Source organism: Salvelinus namaycush, chromosome 9, assembly GCF_016432855.1.
Source record: "Salvelinus namaycush isolate Seneca chromosome 9, SaNama_1.0, whole genome shotgun sequence".
NCBI classification, from domain to species: Eukaryota; Metazoa; Chordata; class Actinopteri; order Salmoniformes; family Salmonidae; genus Salvelinus; species Salvelinus namaycush.
Window position 1 is genome coordinate 54,076,105 of NC_052315.1, and position 20,469 is coordinate 54,096,573.

A 20,469-nucleotide genomic window follows, 5' to 3' on the forward strand; every position below is an offset into this window, starting at 1 on the left:
TTTATTGTCCCCAGCACAAGGTGCTACTGTGCAATTAATGATCCTGCTGTTTAATCAGCTTCTTGATATTTCACACCTGTTGGATTGATTATCTTGGCAAAGGAGAAATGGTCACTAACAGGGATGTAAACAAATTTGTGCACAACATTGAAATCTCCTTTAATCAACACTGGCCGTCATAATCGCTCCAAAAAAAGTAAATGGAACACAAATAACACTAGTTTTACTAGTGATGGATATTTATTTAATGAAGTCAGTCATATTGAGCAGCCACATGAGGCAAATTGAAATCCATTTCAGGGGGGCGTCTCACCTGTGTCCAGATCGCGGTCAATGCTGTCCTGCGAGACACTGTGCAGCCGACTCATGTAGTCATCGCTGTACCAAACACGGAGCTTCTCTCCTGTCGACAACTGTCGGCACACACGGAAGTATATGTGCTCTCCATGCTGGAACGCAGTCAGGTTCCTCTCATTCTCATCCGACGAATTCCGTATATACCTGTAATATAGGAACAAAAATCCATAAATATCTGTGAGTCGCATTAGGTCTTAATACAACATAGGTTGTAGCATCAACATGTTTAAAGCAATGGAGATACAGTAAACAGGTTCAATTACACCTGATCTTCACACACTTTATTTAGGATGTTAAACACTGATGTCAAACACTGATGTCAAAGATTCACGGCTGATGAAGTTCATCAGTTTCTGTTCAATTCTCATCTCAAAACTGAGAGGCTTATTGATGATCAACATTATTACTAAATTATACCTCATCCAGTTGGCTTTGGTTTCATCACTGCCATCAATGGATTTGTATGTGTTGTTTTCATCGACGATCTAAGAGAATTGAGAATAAGGATGAAAAACGCAAGCAATAGCAGAATGGTGTGATGTTTAGAAAATGGAGGACAGCTCAAGGATGAGATACGTTCCCTGGAGAAAGATCCCTGACCCTTTTAAGCATTTTTCACGCTGATATGGCTACAAATGTATAACATACAAACAGTTGGGTTAGGACCATTGGTAAAACATTTATAATTAATAAATAAACACGAATGAAATGAATAAGCCAATATAAAAGCGTATAAATGTTGACAAATAATGAAATACGTATTTATAAATAGTTCAGGAAAAGTCCCTGATAATGCTCCAACTCACCATCCATGAGAAAAACCCTGCGGAATAGTCTTTAGACACCAGCTCCCCCTGATATGGGCCAAAGAGCGCCCCCTTGGGGATGCCCGCATCGATGCAGCACACATCCACCTCCTCCCCCCGGACGATCTTTATTCCAGAGGGCACCGTGAGAGCAGCCCGGTCGGGCACCCCCAGTGCCACTGATGTGTCTGGCACAAAGACCGGAGGACCATGGGTGGGGCATTCCTCCAAGAAATACTCCTTGCACTCCTCACAGACTGTAGAATTTTTTTGTTGTTGACATTGGTCAGTTTTTGATGGTAGTACACATCAATGTTCAGCATGAAAATTGTTAGAACGATGATGATACTTACACCAGAAGTCTACTTTTTGGTGACCCACACTGGCACCGTGCCCATGATCGACCTTGAGTTTATTGCTTGGTTCCTCTGACTCACACTCGTCTTTGATTAGGCTGTGGTAAGAAATCACATACAGTACATGATCAATTGATACACTACATGGGCATGTAACGCTTATCTTCAATACAGCATGCAAAGAACAATGCAACACTGCATAACTGGATAGAAGTCAACATACGCATGCCCAAATAGTTCATAATTATCCTTAATAATAGCCTACAGTGGCAAGAAAAAGTATGTGAACCCTTTGGAATTACCTGGATTTCTGCATAAATTGATCATAAAATTTGACCTGATCTTCCTATTATAGTCACCACAATAGACAAACACAGTCTGCTTAAACTAATAACACACAAACAATTATACGTTTTCATGTCTTTATTGAACACACTGTGTAAACATTCACAGTGCAGGGTGGAAAAAGAATGTGAACCCTTGGATTTAATAACTGATTGACCCTCCTTTAGCAGCAATAACCTCAACCAAATGTTTTCTGTAGTTGCAGATCAGACCTGCACAACAGTCAGGAGGACCATTCCTCTTTACAAAACTGTTTCAGTTCAGCAATATTCTTGGGATATCTGGTGTGAACCGCTCTCGAGGTCATGCCACAGCATTTTAAATTGGGTTGAGGTCGGGACTCTGACTGGTCCACTCCAGAAGGCTGTTGGTCTGTTGAAGCCATTCTGTTGTTGATTTACTTGTGTGTTTTGGGTCGTTGTCCTGTTGCATCACCCAACTTCTGTTGAGCTTCAATTGGCGGGCAGGTAGCCTAACATTCTCCTGCAAAATGTCTTGATAAACATGGGATATTTTTTTTTTTCTCCACACAGTGTTGTGTGTTCCTTCCAAATACCTCAGCTTTAGTTTAATCTGTCCACAGAATATTTTGCCAGTAGTGCTGTGGAACATCCAGGTGCTCTTTTGCGAACTTCACACGTGCAGCAATGTTTTTTTTGGACAGCAGTGGCTTCTTCCATGGTGTACTCCCATGAACACCATTCTTGTTTAGTGTTTTACGTATTGTAGACTCGTCAACAGAGATGTTAGCATGTTCCAGAGATTTCTGTAAGTCTTTAGCTGACACTCTAGGATTCTTCTTAACCTCATTGACATTCTGCACTGTGCTCTTGCAGTCATCTTTGCAGGACACCCACTCCTAGGGAGAGTAGCAACAGTGTTGAACTTTCTCAATTTATAGACTATTTGTCTTAACGTGGACTGATGAACATCAAGGCTTTTTGAGATACTTTTGTAACCATTTCCAGCTTCATGCAAATTAACAATTCTTAATCTTAGGTCTTCTGAGATCAATTTTGTTTGAGGCATGGTTCATCAAGCAATGCTTCATGTAAATAGCAAACTCAGATTTTGTGAGTGTTTTTTATATTGCAGGGCAGCTCTAACCAAAATCTCCAATCTCGTCTCATTGATTGGACTCCAGGTTAGCTGAGGCCCGACTCCAATTAGCTTTTGGAAAAGTCATTAGCCTAGGGGTTCACATACTTTTCCCAACCTACACTGTGAATGTTTAAATTATGCATTCAATATAAACAAGAAAAATACAATAATTGGTGTGTTATTTGTTTAACTTCATTAGGGTAGGGGGCACTCTTTTCACCTCCGGATGAAAAGTGTGCCCAAAGTAAACTGCCTGCTACTCAGGCCCAGAAGCTAGGATATGCATATAATAATAATGTAGATTTGGATAGAAAACACTGTAAAGTTTCCAAAACTGTTAAAATAATGTCTGAGTATAACAGAACTGATATGGCAGGCGAAAACCTGAGAAAAATCCATCTAGGAAGTGGGATGTTTTTATTTTGTAGTTTTCTATTGAATGCCATTACAGTATCCATTAACTTAGGACTCAAATTGCACTTCCTATGGCTTCCACTAGATGTCAACAGTCTTTAGAAATTGTTTCAGGCGTGTATTCTGAAAAATTAGGGAGTAAGACCAGTCTAAATGAGTGGACCCTGCAGTGTCCCAGCGGTTTTTTCATGCGCACGACCGAGAGCACGCCTTTCTTGTTTTCCTTTTATATTGACAAAGCTTTTGTCCGGTTTAAATATTATTGATTATTATGACTAAAAACAACCCGAGAATTGATTATAAACATCGTTTGACATGTTTCTACAAACTTTACTGATACTTTTCGTCTGTCTGTTGTGACTGCCTTTGAGCCTGTGGATTACTGAACAAAACACACGAACAAAACGGAGGTTTTTGGACATAAAGAGGGACTTTATCGAACAAAACAAACATTTATTGAGTAAATGGGAGTCTTGTGAGTGGAACCATATGAAGTTCATCAAAGGTAAGTGATTAATTTTATCACTATTTCTGACTTGTGTAACTCCTCTACTTTGCTGGGAACTGTTTGTAATGATTTGTCTGCTGGGCGCTGTTCTCAGATAATCGCATGGTATGCTTTCGCCGTAAAGCCTTTTTAAAATGTGACACCGTGGTTGGATTAACAAGAAGTTAATCTTTAAACCGATGTATAACACTTGTATATTTTATGAATATTTATAATGAGTATTTCTGTTTTTGAATTTGGCGCTCTGCAATTTCACTGAATGTTGGCCAGGTGGGACGTTAGCGTCCTACACCCCCTAGAGAGGTTAAGCACACTGTGTCTGTCTATTGTTGTGACTTAGAGGAATTTATGTAGAAATCCAGGTAATTACAAAGGGTTCAGATACTTTTCTTGCAACTGTATATGTTGGAGTTCAGGCTTTATTTGAAAAGTTTAAATAGGAAATTGCATGAATTGCATGAATGTTGACCAAAAAGGCTTTTCAGTCAATCATATTTCATGGCTTTTAGAATGAGCTCACAGACCTTGAATTTTCACTCACAGTATTAGTTGTGAGATGATGTTATTGAAGCAATACAGACTATGTGTTTTGAGTTTTGTTTGTGTATTCTACAGTCTTGTAAAGATAGGGGGTGACTGGGGCAGACAATGTAACATGCATAACTTTTTTGGAAAGGTTTTCATAAACATGAACCTTACATCAGATCATCTTGAAACTTACGCTGTAAAGCTAACTTTCATCAAGGTTTTATATGGTAAATAATTGGTTTCTCTCTTTTCATTGTCAGTGTCCTTTTTTTTTTAGCATGATGATATTTGTAACATCAATAATGGTTGTGGATGTGATTGGACAAAGAATTGTTCTTTATGGAGTCGGACGGAAGGATATACTCCAAACACCCGAAAAGGCCCTCATCCCTGTCATTCGCTGGAGAAAGAAACAGAGATTTTGCGGAAAGAGATCGAGGTGCCTTGTGAGGATCAGGTGACGAGTGGCTAATCTGCCTTCCGTACTGTTAGCCAACATTCAATCACTGGAAAATAAATGGGACGAACTGAAAGCGCGTATATCCTACCAACGGGACATTAAAAACTGTAATATCTTATGTTTCACCGAGTCGTGGCTGGACGATGACATTAATAAACACACAGCTGTCGGGTTATACACTATCGGCAAGATAGAACCGCAGCCTCTGGTAAGGCACGGGGCGGTCGGCCTATGTATATTTGTAAACAACAGCTGGTGCATGATATCTATGGAAGTCTCGAGGTTTTGCTCACCTGAGGTAGAGTATCTCATGATAAGCTGTAGACCACACTATCTACCTAGATAGTTTTCATCTGTATTTTTCGTAGCTGTCTACATACCACCACAGACCGATGAGTGCGGTTTTAGTGCCAGCAATGAGCTGTATACCGCCATAAGCAAACTGGAAAACACTCATCAAGAGGCAGCGTCCATAGTGGCCGGGGATTTTAAAGCAGGGAAACTTAAATCAGTTTTACCTAATTTCTAATCAGCATGTTAAATGTGCAGAGGGAAAAAAGACTCTAAACCACCATTACTCCACACACAGAGACGCGTACAAAGCTCTCCCTCGCTCTCCATGTGGCAAATCTGACCATACAATTCTATCCTCCGGATTCCTGTTTACAAGCAAAAATGAAAGCAGGAAGCACCAGTGACTCGGTCTATAAAAAAAGTGGTCAAATGAAGCAGATGCTAAACTATGGGACTGTTTTTCTAGCACAGACTGGAATATGTTCGGGGATTCTTCCGATGGCATTGAGGAGTACACCACATCAGTCACTGGCTTCATCAATAAGTGCATCGATAACGTCGTCCCCACAGTGACTGTACGTACATACCCCAACCAGAAGCCATGGATTACAGGCAACATCGCACTGAGCTAAAGGGTAGAGCTGCCGCTTTCAAGGAGCGGGACTCTAACCCGGAAGCTTATAAGAAATCCCACTATGCCCCCCAACGAACCATCAAACAGGCAAAGCATCAATACAGGACTAAGATCGAATCGTACTACACCGGCTCCGACGCTTGTCGGATGTGACAGGGTTTGCAAACTATTACAGATTACAAACGGAAGCACAGCCGAGAGCTGCCCAGTGACACGAGCCTACCATACGAGCTAAATAACTTCTATGCTCGCTTCGAGGGGACTAACACTGAAACATGCATGAGAGCATCAGCTGTTCCGGACGACTATGTGATCACGCTCTCCGCAGCCGAAGTGAGTAAGACCTTTAAACAGGTCAACATTCACAAAGCCGCAGGGCCAGACGGATTAACAGGATGTGTACTCCGAGCATACGCTGACCAACTGGCAAGTGTCTTCACTGTCTGATTCTGAAATACCAACATGTTTCAAGGAGACCACCATAGTCCCTGTGCCCAAGAAGACTAAGGTAGCTTGCCTAAATGACTACAGACCCGTAGCACTCATGTCTGTATAAATGAAATGCTTTGAAAGGCTGGTCATGGCTCACATCAACACCATTATCCCAGAAACCCTAGCCCCACTCCAATTTGCATACCGCTTTCATTGTTCTCATGTTCTGAGCAAGGAACTTAAACGTTTCTTCTTCAACACTTTACTTTTGCATTATTTAAACCAAATTGAACACGTTTCATTATTTATTTGAGGCTAAATTGATTTTATTGATGTATTATATTAAGTTAAAATAAGTGTTCATTCAGTATTGTTGTAATTGTCATTATAACAAATAATTAAAAAAAAATCACCAACAGACTAACATGGTCCAAACAAACCAAGACAGTCGTGAAGAGGGCACGACAAAACCTATTCCCCCTCAGGAGACTGAAAAGATTTGGCATGGGTCCTCTGATCCTCAAAAGGTTCCACAGCTGCACCATAGAGAGCATCCTGATGGGTTGCATCACTGCCTGGTATGGCAACTGCTCGGCCTCAGACCGCAAGGCACTACAGAGGGTAGTGCGTACGGCCCAGTACAGTACATCACCAGGACCTCTATACCAGGCGGTGTTAGAGGAAGGCCCTAAAAATTGTCAAAGACTCCAGCCACCCTAGTCATAGACTGTTCTCTCTGCTACCGCACGGCAAGTGGTACCGGAGCGCCAAGTCTAGGTCCAAGAGGGTTCTAAACAGCTTCTACCCCCAAGATATGACTCCTGAACATCTAATCAAATGGCTAACCAGACTATTTGCATTGCCCCCCCCCCCCCCCCCCTTCTACACTGCTGCTACTCTGTTATTATCTATGCATAGTCACTTTAATAACTCTACCTACATGTACATATTACCTCGACACCGGTGCCCAAGCTATAAGACTCCTGAACATCTAATCAGTACCCCGTGTGTATAGCCTCGCTATTGTTATTTTACTGCTGCTCTTGAATTATTTGTTACTTTTCTCTTACTTTTTTTTTTTTTTAGGTATATTCTTAAAAAACTGCATTGTTGGTTAAGGGCTTGTTAGTAAGCATTTCACTGTAAGGTCTACACCTGTTGTATTCAGTGCATGTGACAAATAACATTTGATTAGATGGATATTGATGTATCATATCGTAGCTTCAAAAGCTTGTGCAACCACACACTGTGTGCTTGTTCTGGGGATGTATTCTTCAGACTTTTACGGAAGCAATTGTTGATATCTTGTTCTAGCTAAGATTCTGTTGGAAAATATTTGCTGAAATGCATTTCTCATACATGGCAGTACTATTTCTTAGATAGAAAGATCAGAAGAGTGTTTCAACAATCTGTGAATAGTCTTGGAGTGTTTATTATTATTTATTTTTAAATGAAAGCCCCCCCCAAAAATATGCAGACTTCATCCAGTGTCCTGAAAAGTGGATTGCAAGTGAAAAAGAGCGACCTGGCACTTCTTATTTTACGGGTTTGTGACTCACTGACATCGGCCCCGGTTAGAGGGTAATAAAGCAGCCCAAGAGTTAAAACATAGGAACTTTATTTAAACACACTAAAGAAGATGAACACGGGGATGCACATGAGGATGGTTCTCTGAAAGGTACAGAGAAAGGAATAATGAATATTCACATACAGGCTAGAATGGATAGAACAGAGAAGTGAATGGACATGAATGAACTATAACCATGTAATGGCATAGAACTACAATAGCACAATATGAAGGACTCTATATAATACACTGCAGCAATAAACAGTAGGCTATTACACAGAAATACTATCTAATAAGCATGTATTACATAGTAGAGTAGGCTAATGACTAGCATGTTTGCTAACAAGGAATAAAAACAGCAGCGTTAGAAAGGACTGTATTTACATGGCGTTAAGGTACCTAAAGCAGAGCTACAAGTAAATGAGACAGCATAGATACAGGATATCGTGGCACGGGTGTTGTTAGGCCTGAGATGAAGTCGAACACAGGTTGAGGGCATTATCACTTTTATACAACGGGTTACCAACATATTCAAATAATGATTGACATATTGTCATTAAAAAAGTTATTTAGATTAATTTATTCATACTATTTCATCCTTCCACAGGATATAGTCCCGACACAAATCTAGGGTTGCTACCCAAGCCGGCTGGTTGTTCGTTCTATCGGGTCCGGTTGCCAGAGACGCAACCAAGTCGTTCAGTCTTTTTGTTATGTATCTATGGACGCGACCAAGTCGTTCGTTCTAAATGTTCCATTGCCATACTGGCTGGCAACATTCTTATCCCTTGCTTGCTAGCTACAGCTAACTTAGTAATGTCAAACAGTGCCAGAATAACAACAGTAGCTGCATTTGCATGAGCTGTTTTCTAGTGAAATGTATTTGGATGCATCCATAACAATGAGCTAATGATGCGCGATTTCACCTGGCATAGAAAATGTGCTCTCTCGTCAGGTCACTGTTGTTCAGAAAAGCTAGCCAACAACACAGCTAACACAATCACTTCAAACTAAAGCTGGAAACATTGAAAAATAACTGCACTTCGTTTTACCTTTTTTTCCATTTCCATTTCTTTGTATACATCCGTAAAAAAAATATGCCAGTTGATTTAAGATTTCGACTGGCTGAGAAATGCTGCCTGCCTGTCTGTCTGTCTCGTCCCGATTCCCTGACACGTTCAAATTTGAATATTGAAACAATGTTGCAAAGTCGGAGAGACAGACCGCAATGTTTATACAAATCTCTGCTGTTGAAAAATAAATGTTAGTCTAAAAAAAATGTGAGATAATGTCTATAGTGGAGATCAAGTTTATAAATTGCCTGGCTTGGCTGATGAGAAAGTGGATTGCGCTGTCAGATGGAACAGAGTAAATAGGCATTTTAACATCATAGATTTAACCGGTGGTATAACTTGTAGAAAAGACACCATCTGGAATGCAGTTTTAACTAATCAGCATTCAGGATTAGACCCACCCGTTGTATAATAATTGTTATAAACTGGGTGGTTCGAGCCCTGAATGCTGATTGGCTGAAAGCCGTGGTATATCAGACCATATACCATGGGTATGACAAAACATTTATTTTCACTGCTCTAATTACGTTGGTAACCAGTTTATAATAGCAATAAGACACCTCGGGGGTTTGTGACATATGGCCAATAAACCACGGTTAAGGGCAGTGTCCTAGCACTCCGCGTTGCATTGTGCGTAAGAACAGCCTTTAGCAGTGGTATATTGGCCATATTGCTTAATTATATCATGAATAGTTTAAGACGCATACAGAGCCAAGATAAACAACTACAGCTTACTTTGTGTTCACACATCCCATGCACATACCTCTACCTACGATAACAGTCAGGCTCAGGGCAATATTTATACCCTTGCGGGAGCATGCATCAGAATTGTCTGACCAGTGCAGGGCTAGCTATGAGCATCTGACCAATCACAGAATGCGTGATCAGTGCATGGACAGAGTGTGGGGTTCATGGGGAGAGTCTGATTGGCTGAAGCTACGAGCCAGGAGTGATCGATATCTCTCAGGCGAGGAGGAGGCTAGAGTACACGGCGTCAGCCAGATATAAACACCACCACACATGCTGGAAATGTTTCCCACAGCACCCTCGGCAGGAGAATTATGTAACAGCCACCCTTAAATATGTATGCAGCATATTTACAAAAATAAAGAATTCCCCTGACGGAATGTCAGTAGTGCTGGTCCCCGCCCACCATGTGTAGTTACCCCATGCAGCCACTCCATCAGCTGCAGGTCAGGTACAGCCAGGGGACAGAGGGCTTAAGGTGTCCATGCGGATAACACGTTGAAGTAGGGGCAGCCCACTGTAACAAGTCAGGTGCCGGGTGATAGGGGATCCCTCATAGAGGCGAGCCAAGTCCCCAGAGAAATGAGAAACATGGTCGGAGATTAAACAAAGAATGGTCGGACAAAACCAAGACTGAACTCTTTGGCCTGAATGCCGAGCGTCACGTCTGGAGGAAACCTTGCACCATTCCTACAGTGAAGCATGGTGGTGGCAGAACCATGCTGTGGGGATTATCTTCAGCGGCAGGGACTGGGAGACTAGTCAGCATTGAGGCAAAGATGAACGGAGCAAAGTACAGAGAGATTCTTGATGAAAACCTGCTCCAGAGCTGTCAGGACCTCAGACTGGGGTGAAGGTTCACCTTCCAACAGGACAACAACCCTAAGCACACAGCCAAGACAACGCAGGTGTGGCTTCGGGAACATCACATGAGAGACCTGAAAAAGCTGTGCAGTAACGCTCCACAGCCAACCTGACAGAGCTTGAGATGATCTGCAGAGAAGAATGGGAGAACCTCCCCAAATAACGGTGTGCCAAGCTTGTAGCGTCATACCCAAAAATAATTAATGCTGTAATTGCTGCCAAAGGCGCTTCAACAAAGTACTGAGTAAAGGGTCTGAATACTTACTTAATATTTCCGTTTTTTATTTTTAATAAATTAGTAAAAAATTTGAAAAACCTGTTTTTGCTTTATCATTATGGGGTATTGTGTGTAGATTGGTGAGAGGAAAAAAGATATAATCAATTTTAGAATAAGGCAGTAACCTAACAAAATGAAGAATAAGTCAAGGGGTCTAAATACTTTCTGAAGGCACTGAATATTACATTTCATCCATTTATGATTTATAACAGGGAAGACGACGAAACGGGCAATGTTTCGCTTTTCAATAAAACCTGTCATGTTGGTATAAGAACATTGTTCTACTTTATTTTATCTTTTAACTTTATTAAGTTATATTCTGTTAAGATTAATTACAATAATCGAAATGTGATTTTGAGCAAGGTGGGTGGACGTCCTAATGCGTTATGTACCCAATGCATATGGATGTCCGGTAAATTTCTCAAAATCTCCGGAAAATTTAAATCTTGCCGGTCAATTTTCCTAACAGAAATCCTGGTGCGGCAGTGGTTCCCCCAAAGAGGCGGGCCGTGCCCCAGCAGAGGAGAGGCCTGGCAGCATTGGTTCCCCAACGGAGGTCTGGTTTGTCCCCCACAGTCACGTCAGGGGTTGAGAACCGTGGCAGCACGACCAGGACTGGAGCTGGGCCCAGGTCAGGGCTGGACCGATAATCAAAAGTAACAGCAGACCGGTTCGGTGCTGCTGGAGTGTCCCATAGAGCAGGGACTGGCAGAGAGTCAGAGATAGAAAGGGTGACGATGCTGGAGTCACATAGGCCGCCCGAGCCGGGGAAAGGGTTCTCCCATACTCCACAGATGTGGAGGGGGAATCGGAAATTACATCTGGTGTGGGCTCAGTCTCTGTAGCAGGCAACTCCCGAGGACCAGCAGGAACCGAGGACCTGACGTGTCCCTGCCCGGTCTCAGTCGCAGCCGTGCCTGACAATGGTGCCCAGGCTGGAGAGGCAGTATAGTCACACCCGATGGTCACAGACACACCTGGCAATGGTTCCGAAGAAACAATTTATTGCGGCTGTCCTCCATATGACCATGGCATGTTCTCCACTGCAACCTGTTGGAGAGGGCTCACCTGACAGGATGAAGACCGGGATCTGGTCTTTTGTTGCATAATGTGAAGAAGACTGTATATTCTGTTCAATACAGGCAAAACATGCTTCCTGTACTCCATATGACGTAAGCAGTGATGTCTACGGCACTGCAACTCCCTGGTACCCCAACGTAGAAGAATAATCCACACACTGGGTTGTTGGGGATGCGGCCCCACCTGTTGCTGAATGGTATCCCACAGGTATATTGTCTAATTTGCATATTTCAGAGAAGTTGTAATACAAACAAATATATTGTTGTCTAGATTCAACTGGTAAAGTTTCATTTTGATATACACTACCGTTCAAAAGTTTGGGGTCACCTAGAAATGTCCTTGTTTTTGAAAGTTTTTTTTTTTTTGTCCACTAAAATAACATTTTGATCAGAAATACAGTGTCGACATTGTTAATGTTGTAAACGACTATTGTAGCTGGAAACAGCAGATTTTTAATGGAATATCTACAGTTGAAGTCGGAAGTTTACATACACTGAGGTTGGAGTCATTAAAACTCGTTTTTCAACCACTCCACAAATTTCTTGTTAACAAACTATAGTTTTGGCAAGTCGGTTAGGACATCTACTTTGTGCATGACACAAGTGATTTTTCCAACAATTGTTTACAGACAAATGACTTCACTTATAATTCACAGTATTACAATTCCAGTGGGTCAGAAGTTTACATACACTAAGTTGACTGTGCCATTAAAAGGTACCACATTAATCTGTACAAACAATAGTACGTAAGTATAAACGCCATGGCACCACGCAGCCCTCGTACCGCTCAGGAAGAAGACGCGTTCTGTCTCCTAGAGAATAACGTACTTTGGTGCGAAAAGTGCAAATCAATCCCAGAAAAGCAGCAAAGGACCTTGTGAAGATGCTGGAGGAAACAGGTACAAAAGTATCTATATCCACAGTAAAACGAGTCCTATATCGACATAACCTGAAAAGCCGCTCAGCAAGGAAGAAGCCACTGCTCCAAAACTGCCATAGAAAAGCCAGACTACGGTTCTCAACTGCACATGGGGACAAAGATTGTACTTTTTGGAGAAATGTCCTCTGGTCTGATGAAACAAAAATAGAACCGTTGGGCTTTTATGACCATCGTTATGTTTGGAGGAAAAAGGGAGAGGCTTGCAAGCCGAAGAACACCATCCCAACCATGAAGCAAGGGGGTGGCAGCATCATGTTGCAGGATTGATTTGCTGCAGGAGGGATTGGTGCACTTCACAAAATAGATGGCATCATGAGAAAGGAAAATTATGTGGATATATTGAAGCGACATCTCAAGACATCAGTCAGGAAGTTAAAGCTTGGTCGCAAATGGGTCTTCCAATTGAACAATGACCCCAAGCATACTTCCAAAATGGCTTAAGGACAACAAAGTCAAGGTATTGGAGTGGCCATCACAAAGCCCTGACCTCATTCCTACAGAATTGAAAAAGCGTGTGCGAGCGAGGAGGCTTACAAACCTGACTCAGTTATACCAGCTCTGTCAGGAGGAATGGGCCAAAATTCACCCAACTTAATGTAGGACGCTTGTGGAAGGCTACCCAAAACGTTTGACCCACTGCGGGATGCTGGCCTTCTAGGCAGAGTTCCTCTGTCCAGTGTCTGTGTTCTTTTGCCCATTTTAATCTTTTCATTGGCTAGTCTGAGATATGGCTTTTCTTTGCAACTCTGCTTAGAAGGCCAGCATCCCGGAGTCATCTCTTTACTGTTCACGTTGAGACCGGTGTTTTGCGGGTACTATTTAATGAAGCTGCCAGTTGAGGACTTGTGGGGTGTATGTTTCTCAAACTAGACACTAATGTACTTGTCCTCTCGCTCAGTTGTGCACCGGGGCGTCCCATTCCTCTTTCTATTCTGGTTAGAGCCTGTTTGCACTGTTCTGTGAAGGGAGTAGTACACAGCGTTGTACGAGATCTTCAGTTTCTTGGCAATTTATCTCATGGAATAGCCTTCATTTCTCAGAACAATAACAGACTGACGAGTTTCAGAAGAAAAGTCTTTGTTTCTGGCCATTTTGAGCCTGTAATCGAACCCACAAATGCTGATACTCCAGATACTCAACTAGTCTAAAGGCCAGTTTTATTGCTTCTTTAAAATCAGGACAATAGTTAAGCTGTGCTAACATAATTGCAAAATGTTTTTTAAATGATCATTTAGACTTTTAAAATTATAAACTTGGATTAGCTAACACAACGTGCCATTGGAACACAGGAGTGATGGTTGCTGATAATGGGCCTCTGTATGCCTATGTAGATATTCCATAACAAAATCTGCTGTTTCCAGCTACAATAGTCAATTACAACATTAACATTGTCTACACTGTATTTCTGGCCAATTAGTTATTTTAATGGACCAAAAAAAATGCTTTTCTTTCAAAAACAAGGACATTTCTAAGTGACCCCAAACTTTTGAACGGTAGTGTATATAAAAGTGAAGGGATTTTTTTTTTAAAGTAAGGGTGTGGGGACTGGCCTTATATACTATTCAGGCTACCTGTAATTATGCAATCCTGATGTATTATGCCTTCTGCTGACCTTATAAAAAGATGACAAATTATAACAATTGTGTTATGATAGATTTTTATCATGATATGAATGTCTATTTCAGACTCTGTAACATCCATAACAGAGGTTGTAGCAACTGTAAAGGTTATTTTTCCTCTCTAAAGTAATCAATGAAGTTACCATGTTTTCAAAATGATCATTTCGGTGTTCAGCCAAACCTTTCCTTCCAAATAGCTATCCCAAAAAGCTTGTTCATGTAACATCCATAATGATTCTTATTTACTTTATTTCTCCAACATGCTAACATGTAGAAGTCCACTTTCTTGTAATTCCAAGGGGAACACATACATCCAAAGTTTCATTTATATTTTGTTTGTCCATTTTGTGAGATATTAAAGTTGTGATTTTGCATGCAAATGTGGTGTCCACAACACTGGAATCGCCCAGCATCAGTCTACCTGGGGCTGCTGTTGGGCCCGGCTTCTGAGGTAGGCTCGGTTTGATAGGCAGATGATGCTGCCATTGTGGACGGAAGGAGGGGAGTGGGCCTACTGTTTGCATATTCAGTCCCACATCATTAATCTGCAAATAACACAGAAAAACAAGGTGATCTACAACACAAAGTAGGCTGGTTATTATGACCAGTTGCACAGATACAAAGGGCACCTTTGAAAATAATCTGAAATCCTCAAAATTAAAATATTTGGACTATTTTCACAAAAGCAGAACTCTAAATGCACTCACTATAAAGGGGGTAACTCTAATTAGTATCCCTTCTCTGCTAATTCTGTCCCCAAAAAATATGTTATTTTCAAACATATTTACATAAGGCAAGCTGCACTCACAAAAGGCAAAACGCGTTACAGACCAAGCATTTGTCTCATGCAGGGTTTGCATTCTGAGATGTTACAATGTAACAAAGGGGGCAATCTCTGGACATCAAACGTTCGAAGTGACCGCGAGAAACCCCTGTCCAACCAACTGTTGTTGAGGACTTTGGCCACAAATCCCGAATTCCAAAATATTGCGGCAGCGAATCGACAGTGCTGATTGGTCGTCAAGGCTGCCGCTTTCGGAAGACGCTCGAGTATTGTCAGTAGAGACGGGTCTACAAATAATGACACTCAAATAACAAACTTACATTTATCGTCGAAGTTTGCTGTTTCTACACAACAACAAAGAAAAGCACAGCAGTATAGTCATACTATGTGATAGATTCCAAATATGTCGTGCACTGCGCTATTTCCAGATATTTCCTAGATTCTCGTTTGCATGCAATTGGCAATTTGCCTAACGCGTTCGGAAGCCATTTTCATTGGCCACATTGGCTAGTAATACGACGACTCACCACCTATAGAATCTACAGGGCTCCAGAGGGTCTGCGTTGAGCACTTTATCTACCGACCCAAGACTCCGTGATCCCCGTCGTTGACGCACCGCCACTCTTTGACTTCACTAGTCCACGGCAATGCAGTTTTTCCTATTAGAAGTAATTACTATGAGTCAGCCGAGTCTCTCGGCTTTGACCACCATCTTTTTGTTACAGGAAATGACATGGAAAACGGAAGAAAGCTACTTTAGTTCAGAGAGAAAAGACGCAGTACAAAAATATAAGTTAAATTGACACCTTTCGTGCAACGCGCATTACTAGATGTGCTGTGTGGGCGCGAGAGAAACAACCTTGACAGAATGCTCAGAAACGAACCTATGGAATTATTACACGCAAAAAGTAAAAAAAGTTTTACATTTAGGCAGGGTAGATTGAGAAACTGTCCTCAATTATGTCCTCCAAAAATATTGCTGAAATCAATTTATGGCTGAAATCATTTGAAAACGGTACACAATCAAAACAGACCTTATCAGTTCTCATGGACAATGTCATAATCTAAGCGGGAAAGTAAATTAAAGTTATATTTAAACTATTTAGTTAAAAGTAAATAGTTAAATGATAGAACAAAATTGAAATGCAATTCTGAAGAAAATATATTGACTACTCCCCCTCCCACCAAACTTAAACACACACTTCAATGACAAGGCAGGTTGCTTTTGACAATTTATTAACAAAATGATAAAATAAATAAATACAAATTGATCAAATGCTCCTAATATCAACTTCTTCCCATATTCCTTACAGTATTTTCTAAACAACGCATACAAATAACTAATCACAGAAGAGGCTCAATACAGGAGGTAAGAAACACACTCACAATGATCACTCACAATGTCAGGTGAACAAACAAATGAGAGATCTGTAACAGAAGAGAAGTCAAAAAATAAACACTCCTTTTTAAAATTATGAAAAATAAAAACATTTTACAAATATTCCGTTTTGTGTAATTAGCAATTTACACAACTCAGCACACCAGGTGAACCTTTTATTCGTATCGCTACAATGCATCATCTTTCACCATATGTAGTTTTTTTAATGATACTTTTTTGCACTCTTAAAGAAGAAACTCCTCCAATTGAATGTACAGTGGATGAGGTAAGACCCTCAAGGTGTTACAACAATAGGGAAGTCACACCATATGAATTATAAGTATTATGGATGATGAAATGCATCAACAATACTAGAAGGCCACAATCATGACTTGGTATAGCATAAGAACAAAAAATCTAGACTATATTAAAAAGCCACAGAATATATAATGCACTGGTGAGAATGTATAAGTGAGCTACTCTCGATTCCCTCTGGAATTAACTGGAAATGCCATTGTTATGCATAAAATATACTGCTTTCACTGTAAAACCCACAAGCCCAATAACATACATCTGAGTGAGTCTCAGCTGCCAACTGCTTTTTCTTTCACATCTGTGAACTTATACACTGTACTGAAGCAGAAATTAACCATTTTTGAGGCTGATATTTATGAAATGCATAAGGATTCCAAATATAAATGCACATTTGCTATATTCTTTTGGTGTATTGGTTTTAGAGCTTAGTACTTTAAATGAATGTGTGCATTATTATTTATATTTTTTTTTATAGGACAATGCACTGAATTATGCACTCACTGTCCCAAAGTAACAATAACATTAGGAATGGTGCATTAGTGGAGGCAGAAATTGAATCAAAAGAATGGTCCAATTGTACAGAGACTTCATAGTTCACGGCATTAAAATCCTCTGCCATTAGATAATTCCAATTATGAACTGGGTGGTTTGAGCCCTGAATGCTGATCGTCTGAAAGCCGTAGTATATCAGACTGTATACCACAGGTATGACAAAACATGTACTTTTTTACTGTTCTAATTACGTTGGTAACCAGTTTATACAGTTGAAGTCGGAAGTTTACATACACCTTAGCCAAATACATTTCAACTCAGTTTTTCACAATTCCTGACATCCTAGTAAAAATTCCCTGTCTTAGGTCAGTTAGGATCACCACTTTATTTTAAGAATGTGAAATGTCAGAATAATAGTTGAGAGAATGATTTATTTCAGATTTTATTTCTTTCATCACGTTCCCAGTGGGTCAGAAGTTTACATACACTCAATTAGTGTTTGGTAGCATTGCCTGTAAATTGTTTAGTTTGGGTCAAATGTTTTGGGTAGCCTTCTACAACCCTCCCACAATAAGGGGTGAATTTTGGCCCATTCCTCCTAACAGAGCTGGTGTAACTGAGTCAGGTTTGTAGGCCACCTTGCTCACACACGCTTTTTCAGTTCTGCACACACATTTTCTATGGGATTGAGGTCAGGGCTTTGTGATGGCCACTCCAATATCTTGACTTTGTTGTCCTTAAGCCATTTTACCACAACTTTGGAAGTATGCTTGGGGTCATTGTCCATTTGGAAGACCCATTTGTGACCAAGCTTTAACTTCCTGACGGATGTCTTAAGATGTTGCTTCAATACATCCACATAATTTTCCTCCCTCATGATGCCATCTATTTTGTGAAGTCCACCAGTCCCTCCTGCAGCAAACCACCCCCACAACATGATTGGGATGGTGTTCTTCGGCTTGCAAGGCTCCCCCTTTTTCCTCCAAACATAACAATATTCATTATGGCCAAACGGTTCTATTTTTGTTTCATCAGACCAGAAGACATTTCTCCAAAAAGTACAATCTTTGTACCCATGTGAAGTTGCAAACTGTAGTCTGGCTTTTTCATGGCGGTTTTGGAGTAGTGGCTTCTTCATTGCTGAGCGGCCTTTCAGGTTATGTCGATATAGGACTCGTTTTACTGTGGATATAGATACTTTTGTACCCGTTTCCTCCAGCATCTTCACAAGGTCCTTTGCTGTTGTTCTGGGATTGATTTGCACTTTTCGTACCAAAGTACGTTATTCTCTAGGAGACAGAACGCGTCTCCTTCCAGAGCGGTATGATGGCTGCATGGTCCCATGGTGTTTATACTTGCATACTATTGTTTGTACAGATGAACATGGTACCTTCAGGCTTTTGGAAATTGCTCCCAAGGATGAACCAATTTTTTTTCTGAGGTCTTGGCTGATTTCTTTTGCTTTTCCCATGGTGTCAAGCAAAGAGGAACTGAGTTTGAAGGTAGGCCTTGAAATACATCCATCAGAAGCTTCTAAAGCCAAGACATAATTTTCTGGAATTTTCCAAGCTGTTTAAAAGCATAGTCAACTTAGTGTATGTAAACTTCTGACCCACTGGAATTGTGATACAGTGAATGATAATTGAAATATTCTGTTTGTAAACAATTGTTAGAAAAATGACTTGTGTCATGCACAAAGTAGATGTCCTAACCGACTTGCCAAAACAATATTTTGTTAACAAGAAATTTGTGGAGTGGTTGAAAAACGAGTTTTAATGACTCCAACCTAAGTGTATGCAAACTTCCGACTTCAACTGTAATAGCAATAAGGCACCTCAGGGGTTTATGGTATATGGCCAATATACCACGGCTAAGGGCTGTATATCCAGGCACCCTGCGTTGTGTAGTGAATAAGAACGGTCCTTAGCCGTGGTATATTGGCCATATAGCACACCCCCCTGGGCCTTATATTTAAGCAATAACATTATTGCCAGAGATGCCATATAAAATGGTGTTTATTTGTAAGAAAAGCTTCAATTTTCTTATACTGAGACATCCATCCACTGTATACTATAGTTATGGAATCATGTTGCCAGAATGGAAAAAGAAAAGTGACTAATTTCACATAAAAACCGAAGGTAATGTATATTAAAAAAGTTTGACAAACATTTGTATAAAAAAAACTTGCATAAGATGGCATAATTTCTGTTGGAATGATTGGAAAGCTGCTGCTAAGGGGGTTTAAATGGGCAATCAGAAGTTGCTACATCCATTTTTGGACTTTGGATAAATGAATGATATGTACCCATTGATTCTTGAAGAATATAAGTTAGAAAGTAAATGCCTCATGAGCTTAGTTCAACTGTCGTTCCCCATCAGAACCCAAAATAAACTTGTTTTACTCCAATGTTTGTAAACAAAGTAACATAAACACTGTAAAGCCTCAAAACATTAAAACTACAATTTTGATATCATGGATGGTCAGTCCTGGCATCCATAGCTCTGTCTATTCATTTTAGAGTGGTTACTTTTTCCAGCTCCTTCCCTCAGCTTTTTACCAAAACAGTGGCTGGAAAACGCTTTGTTATTGTTTCAACTGTTAATTGGCCCTTAAAAAAAAAAAATCCAATACAGCAGTTGTCTCAATATCAAATCATTTCAAGGTAACAACTAAGTACCTTACTGTGATTGTTTTCAATTAAAATGCTCAGCAATAAATAAAATAGTTTCTTAGCAAAGAGCAAATTCTCATGCAAAATTTTTGGTAGGACTGTCTGGGAGTGTCGGACAGGGAAAACTAGCTATTATTGACAGAGGTTTGAAACTTCCTTATTGTCTATTAACTTTACCGCCTAGTGATGTCACCAGGCAGGATGACATTTCAGGCTGTCTTTTCAAACAGCTCTTACACTAAAATGGCATTATCATTTTCATAGTATTGTTCCAACATCATACTGGAAATATTCATAAAACACAGGAAAAATCACATTTTTGACTGCACTAGACCTTCAAGAAGTCTATCCAAACAGGGTGCTGTTTCATTTGTTCAAACGCACACAGGCCAACGCTCAATTCATATGACCTGATATTACCAAGCTA

General features: G+C 40.5%; 1 protein-coding gene across 2 annotated transcripts in view; it reads right to left on the reverse strand.

Moving 5' to 3' along the window:
• The window catches only part of LOC120054199 (zinc finger protein 862-like), a 30,133-nt gene extending 14,125 nt beyond the window's left edge, over positions 1-16,008 (reverse strand). For both annotated transcript variants that reach the window (XM_039001656.1, XM_039001655.1), the window contains exons 1-6: positions 15,713-16,008; positions 14,823-14,946; positions 1,517-1,617; positions 1,164-1,420; positions 775-842; positions 314-501 (exon numbers count right to left, since the gene is read on the reverse strand). In XM_039001656.1, coding sequence (XP_038857584.1) covers positions 314-501; positions 775-842; positions 1,164-1,420; positions 1,517-1,617; positions 14,823-14,887 — 679 coding nt within the window. In that variant the 5' untranslated portion in view covers positions 14,888-14,946; positions 15,713-16,008. The remainder of the gene's footprint in view (positions 1-313; positions 502-774; positions 843-1,163; positions 1,421-1,516; positions 1,618-14,822; positions 14,947-15,712) is intronic.
• Between the last annotated feature and the right edge of the window lie 4,461 nt (positions 16,009-20,469).